This window comes from Rosa rugosa, chromosome 7 (assembly GCF_958449725.1).
Source record: "Rosa rugosa chromosome 7, drRosRugo1.1, whole genome shotgun sequence".
Taxonomy (NCBI): domain Eukaryota; kingdom Viridiplantae; phylum Streptophyta; class Magnoliopsida; order Rosales; family Rosaceae; genus Rosa; species Rosa rugosa.
Window position 1 is genome coordinate 1079685 of NC_084826.1, and position 13862 is coordinate 1093546.

Below are 13862 nucleotides of genomic sequence, written 5' to 3' on the forward strand. Positions count from 1 at the left end.
AAATTTGGCTCCAAATTGATACTCTAAAGCACAACAGAATAGTTATATCTGTTGTATGAGTGTAGCTTGCAAAATATCATACAACTGTTTTTTTACTTTCTGTTGTCTAATAAAGGGAGATATATTGGGAAAGTTTGGATGTGTGTAGATTTGCCTCAAAATGGCACTATTCCCTCCAACATTTCCCTGCATTCTCTCCCCCAAAATTCGATTCCCTCTCAGCAGGCAACAAGAGGCGGCAAAACTGAAAATTTTTAACTGGCATTCAGACAACAGATATGTGGAAAACCATGGTCTGATGCCTGCATGATGAAATTAATGTGGCCATGTGTCCTAGCGCTAGACAACTACACAATAGCATCGATCTATTCAGACCAAACTATTAGAACACTTCAGAAAAAAATCCATTCAGACCAAACTAATGCCCACAGCTAAACCCGACACGACATTCACTCCACAAAACCCCACAGCTGACCCCAACTCACCCCGACTCTCTCTCTGACTCCCTCGCTGTGCGACTCTCACTCTGACTCACTCCACAGCTGCCCCGACTCACTCCACAATCCTAAACCCTAAATCCACCACCTCCAAAGCGAAGCCTTCGAAGCCCTAAATGGGAGATTTCCCTTCGAAGCCCTAAAGGAGATTTCTCTGTGAATCCGTGGATTCACATCGGAGCAGCCTTAGACTTGGATTCACACAGGAGCCCTAAAAAATTTCGTCATCTCGAACTTTGATTCACGCCTTTGATTCGATTTGTCTCGAACTTGGTAAGTTCTCGTCGTCTCCTTTACTGTTTTGATTCAATTTTGATTTGAATTTGTCAGCTTTCGCTCTTCGTTACTGTTTCAATTCACTGAGATGCAAAATTTAGGGTTCTGATATTCATAAGCAGATCTTAAAATTGTGCACTCTAGTCACCGGAGTTTAACAGAGACTCGGATCTCCATCTCCGACCATGGATTCCGAGCCTTTCGAGAGAGAAAAAAACGTGACTTTTCTGGGATGATGTACCGGCTCCTCCCACACCAATCCGAAAAAGCTTCATCATCTTCTTCTTCTTCTTCCTTTGAAGGTCCTCGTTCTACTGAGGGCCTCTCTGCCGCTTTGTCCGATCAGTCTCGTATTATAGTCGCCAGACCTGTTAGGTACAGACCCATCTAGCTCTACCCTTTTAAAGTTTATAAATTTCTGATTGTATATATGTGTGAATTGGGTTACTTTGGTGTGAAACTCGTGAAATATTTGATTAATTTATGCAGTAGGTCCATAATGCCTTGTCTTTAACTAACAATTATGCTACCAAAGTTTGGTTCTTTAATCGCTTTTTCGCAAATTGATTCTGGGTTTTGCTATTGAGCTTCCCAAACTTGTTTTGGCTTGTGTTTAAGTAGAGTTGTTCACGTATTGGTGAGGCTTGAATTAGTATATGAACTTGTGTTATGGTCAAGTGAACTTCAATAGTTGGATTGAATTTCTGCAATTGGACTGAATTGGTAAATTTTTTATGTTTGCTTGCAGAGGAGTGGTGTCCCTGTGGACATGCTCAAAGTTCTGTGCAATTGCCTTTGTTGCTGGGATCATTGTTGGCTATACCCTGAAGCGACGCGTTAAACGCTGGGCTAACAAGCTTCTCAAGAGGATCAAAGACGATTGATTGCACCTAGGTTGAGTTAAGTTATCGCATTCAATAGATTGTCGTCAATAGATGAGTGATTCTCTAACATTAGTTGTGTAAAGGGTGCATTTTTGAGGAGTTTTCAGCTTCTGTGGTGACAAATGCATCTCACCTTATCAACAGATATTGTTATCCTTTTTAAACTACTATGGTAAAGTTTTAGAGAACAGCATAGGCTATCCTTTTTATCCTTTTTAAACTACTATGAGAGATCTTTAGTCTCTCAGTCAATGAAGTTGCGGATTCTTCAATGTTGGATTTTTCTAATCTGATTGAAATCTTGTGTTTGTTTTGCAGTTTTTTGTTGGTGGAAACTGGAAGTGTGTAAGTATTTTTTTTTTTTTTATGCAACAATGTCTCTCTTTCTGCATTACCTATAGTATATAGTTGTTTTATCTACTCAGAATTTTTGTGCTTTAGGGTTTGATTGGGTTTATTATTTGATTATGATATATGTGATTGGCTTTACATTCTCTGTTTTAGATACTCAGAATAGTATCTTTCAAAAATATTCCATTTTTCGATTAATTTTTTTGTTTAGTATAAAAGCTGCCTGATTTAGTTTCACAAAAGCAAGTTTACGTTCTGTGATTTTTGCCTTGGTAATTAATTTAGTGGAATTTTAATGGTACGTACTGAACAAGTAGATATTTCAAAACATAGTCGATAACAGTCTCGTTTAAACAAACACACTGTGAGAACCTGACCTTATGAAATGAAATGATTTCCATGCCTAGTGTAGGTAGTTATTTGTTTCCTAATTGCTGAGAGAGTCAGTAATAGTCAATTTGTTGCATTTACAGAAAAAATTATTATGTATATGTTTATATTTAGGACGTATTCCCACCTTGTGACACACCTTTACCATGGTGCTCTCCTGATTTTGTTTCAAGTTATCATGCATTTTTTATGTGCATTTTTCTTATTCATTTTGCAGAATTTGTAACTTGTATTCAACCCTTTTAATATGGTTTCATTTGTTCTGATCCTTTTGTCCCTGCTGATTCATCTAGAATGGCACAAAAGACTCAATCAGCAAGCTAGTGTCAGACTTAAACAGTGCAAAATTGGAACCTGATGTTGGTGAGCTTATTTGTTTGAACTTTAATATAAGCCTGATTCAATTTTCAGTAGATTTACTAGACTGCACTAGTAATTTTGTCACTGGCCATCTGGATCGGAATATAACTAAAATTGAATCCGAAAAATAAGTTTGGTAAAATGTACAAGTTTGATAAAATTGTAACCAAGTAAGACGCTTTTAATTTATAATATGTGTTCCAGAAATATTAATATGGTTTTGAATTTAACATAACTTTCCTGGAGATTTACATTTGTTGATTTCTTTTACATTCATACATGATATTCCAGCCATCTGCATTCATCTACCTTTTCATTTGGGCTTTTATTAAAATCTATTCATGTTTGTGCTAGTATCTTATGTGCATGTTGAAGATCGACTGAAGATGGTGATGAGCGTGAAAGGAGAGATGGAGAAGCTGAGCGTGGAGCAGTTGAAGGCAGTGAAAGAGCAAACTGATCTGGAGGTCAATCTTCTCCAGGACTCTCTCAACAACATCCGCACCGCCACCACCCGCCTCGAGCTCGCCTCCTCCGCCCTCCACGACCTCTCCTTCCGACCCATCGGCAAAAAGATGCTCGTCCCTCTTACCGCCTCCCTTTACACCCCCGGAACTCTCCAGGACCCCGACCAGGTCCTCGTCTACGTCGGCACCGGCTACTTCATCGAGAAGAACATGCCTCAAGCCAAAGACTACTGCGACCGCAAGATCAATCTCCTCAAGTCCAATTTCGAACAACTCGTTGAGGTCAAAGTTCTCCTCTTTGTGAATCTATTTCAATATTTCTTACGTTTGCTAGGTTTGGTGATTAGTCTTCCTTCTTTCTTGCTCATATACGAGACCTGAAATTGAAAACCTCCTTATGCATAATATGTTTCTTGTTTGCTACTCGTAATGCCAATTTCATATCTCAGCTACTTTGCTATTACCTTCAAAAATTCATTGTTTTGCTGCTCTGTGGCAGCCGCAATTGAGTAGTGTTTCTGTGACCATTGATCCAGAGTTTAGGAGATTGCTGATTGCTGTAATGTTTTCTTTGTATGTTTTAATCAAAGGGGGGACAAAAATGCTCCTCTTGACTCTAATGCATACCTTAAACTGCTTTAAAGTAGGGCTACTCTTTCTTTGCTTATTAGTTCTTCCTTTTTTGTTGTTGTTTTCTTCTAATTACGAAATTGTAAATTGATATGCAGGTTGCTTCTAAGAAGAAAAGCATATCTGATGAAGCTGGGTTAGTTTTGCAAGCAAAACTGAAGCAGATGGCTCCTACAGCACAGTAGGAGACAAGGACTTTTAATATGTGTGCTGTGGTATTCAAGTTAAGATCATGGTGAAGTACTGGTGACTTAGGAGTAGATTATGCTTGTTTTGATATAGAATTCAAACATCATGTTAAGAGTTGTGGTTTGCACGCTTGAACTGGTGCGGTTTTGTTCCCTTACAAATGGGATTAATTCTCTTCTGCTCTTTAAAGACTCTAGTTGTGGTGTATCATTGCAGAACTACTTACAATTTACAATTTGCTTTTTCCAGCTTCAAATGTTGTGTGGTGTATCATTTGATGAACTACTGTTCATTTGGTAAATGGACCAAATGAATGCACAATTTAATTTAGGAATGGGATGTTCAAATGATCAGATAACAGAATAGATATAATGGCGACTGCACGAATGGCCAAAATTGGAGCAAATACACTGCAATCATTCATATCACACATCGGTTTTTAACAAATTAGTGTATTCTAATTTATACTCACACAACAGAAGCAATTGAACTCTGTTGTTCCAAAAGTTAATCAGACAACAGATATAGTCCAAGAACTGAAGTTTGAAGATCAATCAGACAACACACAAAATAAAAATATGTTGTCTGACAAGCTTAACATACAACAGCTTGAAAACAAGCACTGTTGTCTGACGGCAGCGCCGCAACTGCCGCGCAGCTGCGCTTGGCATCTGCCGAGCCATCTGCCGAGCTATCAGACAATACTTTTAACACATACCCGTCGTCTGTGTGTTTGTCAGACAACTGTGTTCCACCGTTGTCTGAATTTTCATCAGACAACGCCTCACTCTACAACGGTGGGTATTCAAATCACACAACGGTTTTCTGCCGTTGTCTGATAACAAAATTGGTGTAGTGATTATAGCAGCAAGATTTCTGGAACAGCAGCAGACCTAAGCCACCACCACTCTATAAATCGATGGTTATAGCTGCTGTGAAAAGGGACACAAGCTAACTACTAAACAGCCCAAACAACTCTCCCACTAGAGGGACAGAAGCCACAATAACTCAGAAACATCAAGCAAGAGATCAAGCCCTATCTTTGAATCCCTAGCCATCAATTTCTCCCAATCAACCTTAACCCAAAAACCCCGAAATCGTACCATTGCCAGACTCTCTTCTTCCGAAACTCATGCTTTTCTAGCTCCCATGCCACGCACATCTTGCCAAGTCTTTACTAGAGTTGCACACTAATTCACTGCCGTGAACATGGAGAAGAGCTGTCGGGAGTAACATAACAGCAAGCTTCCTAGGATTTTCTAGTCCTTCGAAGTTTACTGGGCCTAGTCTTCGCTAACTCAGATAAAGGGGACAAGATTTTGGGCTCGGCTATGGTAATTTCACTGCCGTACAACCCTGATCAAAAGCGCCTCTACAAACGTTATAGCAGATAATAAAAATTTATGAGAAGATAAGTATATATTATACTGATCAGTAAGATGTAAGCTTACTTACACGCAATCTCTAATTGTTACAGACCTAATGGAGACAGGACAAAGACATGGTAAACAAAACAGAATGAAAACATCTGAAAAAAGCACTATCCTAATATCAGGTGCTACTTTAAATTTTTTGAAACCAATTTATAGAAGATTGAAAACACAGAATGCATAGTCATGATATGACTAAAGATTAATGCAGTCATCTACAAAAAAAGGCACTGCACCTTCTTATATTATTCATATAAGGTATTAAGATAAGTTGTAATTTCATCATTTAGATTTTCATAAAATAAAACTTGGGCTCTATCCGGACCTTTATTTATGTATTTAAATAGATATTTAATTAACATAGATTGAGAACATAATTCAACGTTAATATGAGCATTATATCTTAATAATAAATTTGAATTATAGGGCACAACAAAATTATTTCCAATTTGTACATTATTTTTTTCAACAAATTTTGTATGGTAATTACGACGTCTGTATATTGGAGGTGCATTTGTTTCAAATGTAGTATCTGTATTATATGGTTTTGGAAAAAATTTAGAACATTTTCCATCTCTCATGCAAGGAGATTTTGGATTTATTTGTCCGCAAGGTCCATGAATCATAAATTGGCTAACTATTTTAAAAAGTTCTGGATCAATATTTTTATCTGGCAATTCTGCTGAAATAATAGAATCAATATCAATTGGTGTATAACATTTATAATCTTTTTGTAACCAAAACAACATATGAGCATGAGGGAGTCCACTTTTTTGAAATTCTATTGTGCAAACATCTGCGTCAATTTGTCCGAAAGGTTCACCGGATTAATATAAGCAATCATATTTTGTAATTTCATATTAAACATTCTCGAAAACCTGAGTCGATCACCGGAGTTCGGCAAGGTATCCAACAACTTCTCTCTCTAAGTGAGAAAGAAGGAAAGGGCAAAAAAGTCCTAAAAATAAATAAAAAGAATAAAAAAAGAATAATCACTTAGAGTGTTTTGGGTAAATGGGGTTAAAAAACTCATGCTGGAGCAAGTGGACAATTTTTAAGCTGAAATTGGGTAAATGATCATTTCCCTTAATTATAATTAGGGTTATTATCACAAATGGTACTTGAATTATACATCAATCTTATCGATGGTACCTGAATTTTAATTTTGATCACAACCAGTACCCGAACTTTTCGATTTCATTTTAAATGGTACCTAGAGCCACATCCAGTCACTATTCTGACTAAAAACGGCATGGGAGGCCATCATAGAGATGATTTTTGATGATTTTGAGGGTTGCGATAATATATAGTGATGATTTTTTGGTAATAGACTTGCCTTGAACTTGTTTTTTTGTTTTTTGTTTTCTTAGATTTGTTTTTTTTTGGCCGGAATAGTGACCGAAGGTGGCCTTAGGTACCATTTAAAATGAAATCGAAAAGTTCAGGTACTGGTTGTGATCAAAATTGAAGTTCAGGTACCATCGATAAAATAGAGGATAAGTTCAGGTACCATTTGTGATAATAACCCTTATAATTATATCCAGTCAAATCAACTTCACTATGTACTGGCACAGCCGCTACAGCAATAATTTGTAGTTTCAATTAACTTTCAAAAATTTTCCAACGCACTCTATTACTTGATCTAACTAGAGTATGAACAAGTAGAAAATTATAATCACCTTTAGCGGCCAATTGTAAGATGCTTTTCAGTCCTACGTGCTTCACCAGATTTCTCAGAAGAGTACCCCGAAATCACGTTGACAGGTTTGTTGACTGGGGGTGTGGGAATGAGCAAAGATCATCAATTACAGAACTTTGATCACAAGGCCATCGAAAAGTCGGCCTCAGAAGGAGTGCCATTTGTATTGATTAGAAGCAAGAAATATACACAGCTGATCAACACCTGCAGCAACATCACACTGATGCCACACCAGATCAAAGCCAGCACAAGCAAGAGAAACGTGACTCACACTCTAGAGAATAACTGTCTCAAATCTGTTATAGAAACCTTCTAGAATCCTGCAGATATTTGTTAGAATCAAGCTAAACTTCCGCTCTTGATTATTGTAGCTCAAGTATATATATAGGTGCCTTGTATCTGCAATTACTAGAATGAACTGAAATTGCTATTCTGTTAAGAAAAATTCTCTCTCTTTTCAGTTTCTCTTTAATATGTCCTCGTCGGTCTCAGAGTCTCAACACTGTGAGCAGTCCCATCTATTATTCGTGTAATCGTGTTTCCCGATTCCGGACGAAACCGTCAACGGATGGAGTCAATAACATAGTATTGGGTTGGGTTTTATCTATTACAATTCGCGTACAATTCATTCCAAGCTAGCCAGCTCACTACCCTTTCATCTCAGAATTTCATTTCCTTATTCCTAGAGCTCCATTTAAACCCTAAACCCTAAGAATTTCATTACGTACCCGCTAGTTTTAGCTATAAAATATGGGATCGATCCGTTCTGATCGATATTGCTTCTTGTCTGAAATTTTTATTCTGAACCGATGATCCTCTTTGATGTCGTTTTGTCTCTTTTGCTTGCAGCCGTGCTTAATATCAGATTATTAATTAGTTCTGAAGATCCATCATATGCGTCAGCGAGGTGTGATCTTTGTTGGAAATTTTATGATTTAAAATTAAAATATATATTATTTATTTTTTTATTTATTTTGGGAGTTATTTTCATTTTGTGTTTATTACTCTATCTATGGTTTAACGGTTTTATGTTTTAAATATATGATTATTATCTGACCGTTATATGGTTTATGAGGCTAATTATGGTCATGGCAAGTATGACCTATATAAGGGTACATGGCTAGAGTTGGAAGGCATATGGTTGGAAGGCATGTGTAGTTGGACATATTGTTGGATATGAAATATCAAGATGGTCGGATAAATATGAGGGATATCGTGAGAAGAAAAGGCACTCCACCATCATGCAACCACTCTAGCACAACACCCTAGCTATCTAAAGTCCTCTTCCATATTATACGTACATATATCTATTTTAAATATATACCGTTTTGAGTGCACGGGTGATTAAGGTTCAATGGGGCTTCTTAGGTGCACGACGGAGCTCGAAGAGTTGTTGTATCTTGGGGGAAGTTCGTCATTCAACCCTGTGCAGTAGGGGACGACTCTTCTCTTAGGACAGTGCGCTTGCACGCCTCGACTCGATAAGTTTTCCTATATATTATATTATTTTCTTACTTTATTTCATTTTCTTATCTATATCTCAATTCTTATTTTCCAAGATATTTTCATATTATTTTATTTTAATTTTACAGGAATTCTGTCCTATATATTTTACAACAATCTTGCCACGGCTATGTTGTGTTTAGCCTTTTTGTTAGCATTTAAACCTCCGGGATTCTATGAAGACTATCAAGTGGCTGCAAACTACAAGTTTCTTTTGATGATGGACGGAATTTTTTCCGGTCAGTTTGCTCTCGCACTTTGGACGGTCAAAGATGGCCTAGCATCAGCTGGTCCTCCCTTCTCTGATATCCAAATCTTGTTTCCACGTGACTATTGCAGTCTCTACTTCTGTTGGCTCTTCTTCACTTTGCGTTTCTTCCACTTCTGTGCTCGACTGTGTTTCTTTGCGGCTGCAACTCTGATCTCCTGGTTACATAGCTTAATCAATTATTACTTTCAGCATCATTTGAACTTAAAAAAAAAAAAAAACCTTTTAGCCCACAGTAAGTGAGAATCAAACTCATGACCTTTACACTCACCAGCATCAATTAAACTTAATTGTGGTCGGTTTTATGCATGGCTAGCTTTTGTTGTGCGTGTATATTTGCGAGGCTATTAATGAATTTTTTGTAGGAATCTATCCGATAGATAATATATTTTAGTTTTATTTTGAACAACATATTATTGTATTGTAATGGATTAAATTCAGTTTACTCCCCTGAACTTTGGGCCTAAAATCAGATTGGTCTCTTTTTCTGAAAATCGATTACGATGGTCCCTATACTTTCAAATGACATCACCCGAGTCCAAAATTTGAATTTGGCTCGAAATATGACGTCAGCTGTTGAGTTGGAGCCGACATGGGGGCCCACTTCTCAGTTTTTTCAACCCACAAGAAGGGCAAAACAGACATTTTCACAATAAAATGATTTAAAAAAAAAAATGTCTTCATTTTCTTCCGAACCTCCAATTCCCTTTCCTCCTCCTTCTCCTTCTTCCGAACCCATCAAAAACCAACAATTGTCAAACACAATCCATATAAGCTGTACCCGTACCCCAATTGTGCATCTTCAAACACAAATTGAAGTTCGAAACATATAATCACAATTCACAACATCTTCCACTGTACCCCAACCACAGTTCAAGCTCTCAATTTGAAGATACACACAAGCAATTCGAGGATCATATGTTGCTTTCACAAAATTCTCACAAATTTGAGGCAGCGATAATCCACTAGAGAATCGACTCTAACTATCTGGAAAACCAAAAATCACAGCTCTTTCAAATTCAACACTGAACACTGTAAATACACAAAATCAAAAGAAAAATGTGAGAATTGATCAAAACCTCGCAGCACAATGTCATGGTCAAGACACTTCCTTTCTTGACCCGCTCCCAAGGATAAGCAAAGAGCATCCGAAGCTTGACGACGAAGCTCTTCCAGACGTTCACCTCCTGAAACTGAAACTCGCCGCTCAGATAGTCCTTGTCCGTTGTAGCTTTGCATTCTCGGCATCGATTTTAGCCTCAAGGGCCGAAACGCTACCATTTTCGGTCGATTCTTCTGGTTTGGACGGAGAGGCTGCAGCGGAGAAAGAGAGGAGGAGGAGAGTGAGAGAAGACAGAGGAATTGCTTGAGGGGTTCTTGGAAGACGGAGGTGTCAGTGAAGGGGGCGGCGGACATAGAGGTGTCGGGGGAGACGACGTCGTTGCTGTCGGAAGAATCGATGGGTCTGGTCTCTCTCGCTCTCTCTCTTTCTCTTTCTCTGTGAGTAAGTCGGGTCAGGTTATCAACAAAACGCAAGGTGGTCGTGCTAGCTGGCTCGACGGTTTGTGGGTGGGGCTGGGGTCGATCTTCCCACGACCGAAGGCGGACAACAAGAGGCGGCGTCGCCTAGTGGAGCAAAGACGGGATCTGATTGGCTCAGATCGGATCAGAGGGATTCGATCTGGTCTGTGATGCCTGGAACCGTCAGGTGGAGAGGGGTGGCTAGGGGTGTCGGCAATTCATGCTGGTGTGTTGGGGAGGACAGAAGGATGGAGGGGTTGCCTGAGTTTGCTCGATGCTGTGACGGCGGCCTGAGGCTCGAAAGTTTCCACGGTGCATGGCGGTTTCCACTTTCCAGTCGGATTTTCCGACTTCCTCACTAGCTCCGAGTCTGACCGGAAAAGAGTGCAGTGCAGAGAGAGAGAATATAGAGAAAAAATTAAAAAAAAAAAAAAGAGAGAGAAAAAATTAAAAAAAAAAAAGAGAGAAAAAATTAGAAAAATTAGAAATGTCCATTTACCCTCCTTATGGGCCCCCATGTCGGCTCTAACTCAGCAGCTGACGTCATATTTCGAGCCAAATTCAAATTTTGGACTCGGGTGATGTCATTTGAAAGTATAGGGACCATCGTAATCGATTTTCAGAAAGAGGGACCAATCTGATTTTAGGCCCAAAGTTCAAGGGAGTAAACTGAATTTAATCCTATTGTAATTTACTGTGGATGTTTTGAATTATCACTAAATAAGGACTACTGCATGTGTACTTTTTTTACTATTGCGGGGATTATTTTTATTCATATCTAAGCAAGTCATTCATAAGAAATTAGCACTGTAGAAATTTAGCAAAAGTTGAAACTGGTTTTGAGACAGATGACTCAAAGGCTTGATGGAGACATTTTGATCAAAAATGGATCCTAATCAATTCAGCTTCACATTTAACCTTGCTGTAATAAATTCAATTAATCCAGCTAACCTAGACTTAGCCACTTAGACTCCTTTTTTTTTTTTTTTGGATTCAATTTTTGGATTCTAATTAAGTTGGAGTTGAAGGTTCCTTTCACTAGCTCTTGAGCCAAAAAAGTCACTGAAGATTATAATCATTATATAGTGCTGCCTACATTGCACATGGTAGACAATAATTTGATTATTTCTGCACTAAACCATACCTAAATAAGGTGTTATATAGCAAAAGGAATCCCTTTTTCCTTGCTTTCACATACCATTTTCATTTAGTGATGGGGACTGTTGAAGCTTTTCACTTCTCATGAGCAAAACACCAAATATATAGATCCTTGCAAGGGATTATGATATCAGAGGAAATAGTGGAATAAACTAATCTGCATAGCTTTCACATACCATTTTGAATATTCTAAGTAATGGATCGAGCCTATTGCAGGAAAAGGATAGAGGCCAAAGTGGAATAATCTTTATTTTGAAAAACTTGTACCACTTCATGTGCTCATCAAAATTTATACATTACTTTCTCCTTTGGCGAAATTTGTTACATATTATCATCACGTCTTTGTCATCTCGTACATGATAATTAAGTCTGTAAAGGATTATTGCCCGAAGTATCTAACAGCCACATCTATGGGAGAATTAACAAAACTGAACAATGCGTGAAGTTGGTCCAAGTTGATGAAAATCAAAGAAGCTAATGAGCAAGATTTACAAAATTCAATTTGATTTTTTCATTGTACTCTTACATGCAGAACAATCTAATCAATCCATTCCATTAGAAATAAGAAATACAAGAGGTTACGATAAACATATGTTAAAATGCTAATCTCTTATTTGTAATACTGATCTGAACCTCTCAGTTTCATAGAAAACACCATTCACTCAATTAAGACACTGAAACAAGAGGCGACACTACAATGGGGCTCTTGAAACTGTACGTACTTTCCATTTTCTTCCACCCAAACAAGTTCACCAAATGATGCATTTCCTTTCTTTTCTCCCTTGTAATTTATAGTAAGAGTGTAGCTTCGCTTCTCATATGTCTCTGAAAAGAACAATGTCTCCGGTGACACTGTTAGTGTAGAGCCCTTTGTAGCTGTCACTGAAGGCTTGTACTTAGCTGCACTATCTCCCACATTTGTTACTATCCTCTGAAATTTTTGGACCCTTGGTTTCCTTGTGTGACGATGACGATCATACAAAGCAATGAAGGAGGGATAATTCAGATCAGAAGATGGGTTGGAACAATCATAGGCACGTGATCTAGTGATGGCTAAGATTTGCTTACGGGTAAAATTTGTGGAGCACAAGACATTGACGTAGTCTTGTGGGGTTGCATCATATATCAAACCGGGTTCAAGTGCTCTATTAGGATCAATCTGGCCTGCTCCCATAGCTAGAGGTGAAGCAAAGTTGAAATTGTCACCATTTTCACGAATCGGATCGATCTAACTTTCAAACACTAATTTTCCAACACACTCTATTACTTGATCCAACTAGAGTATGAACAAGTTGAAAATTACAATCACCTTTAGCGGCCAAGTGTACGATGCTTTTCAGTACCGCGTGCTTCACTTTCTCAGAAGAGTACCTTGAAATCACGTTGACAGGTTTGTTGATTGGGGGTGTCGGCATGAGCAAAGATCAATTACAGAACTTTGATCACAAGGCCATGGAGAAGTCGGCCTCAGAAGGAGTGCCACTTGTACTCGTCGGTCTCAAAGTCTCAACACTGTGAGCAGTCCCATTTATTATTCGTGTAATCGTGTTTCACGATTCCGGACGAAATCGTCAACGGGTGGAGTCAATAACATAGTATTGGGTTTTATTATTACATTTCGCTATCCATCTAAAGGAGGTACGAATTCCTTCCATAGTACGGTACGATGCAGTTTTTCCTGTTATCTAATATATATAGTAAGTTATCCCAAGCTAGCTATAGCTCACTACCGTTTCATCTCAGAATTTCATTTCCTAATTCCTAGGGCTCCATCTAAACCCTAAACCCTAAACCCTAAACCCTAAGAATTTCATTACGTACCCTAGATAGCTTTAGCTATAAATTATAGGATCGATCCGTTCTGATCGATTTTGCTTCTTGTCTGGACTTTCTATTCTGAACCGATGATCCTCTTGTATGTCGTTTTGTCTCTGTTGCTTGCAGCGGTGCTTAATATCAGATCATTAGTTAGTTCTGAAGATCCATCAAATGCGTCAGCGAGGTGTGATCTTGCCACGCTATGTTGTGTTTAGCCTTTTTGTTAGCATTTAAACCTCCGGCATTCTATCAAGACTATCAAGTGCCTGCAAACTACAAGTTTCTTTTGATGATGGACGGAATATTGTCAGGTCAGTTTGCTCTCGCACTTTGGACGGTCAAAGATGTCCTAGCATCAGCTGGTCCTCCCTTCTCCGATATCCAAATCGTGTTGCCACGTGACTATTGCAGGCACTACTTC

General features: G+C 38.4%; 1 protein-coding gene across 1 annotated transcript; it reads left to right on the forward strand.

The window, feature by feature from the left end:
* Positions 1-3150: 3150 nt before the first annotated feature.
* Positions 3151-4287, forward strand: LOC133720859 (prefoldin subunit 5-like). Its single transcript, XM_062147337.1, has 2 exons — positions 3151-3507; positions 3954-4287. Exons 1-2 carry the CDS (start codon positions 3151-3153, stop codon positions 4038-4040), a joined length of 444 nt encoding a protein of 147 aa, XP_062003321.1. The 3' UTR covers positions 4041-4287.
* The last annotated feature ends 9575 nt before the right edge of the window (positions 4288-13862 follow it).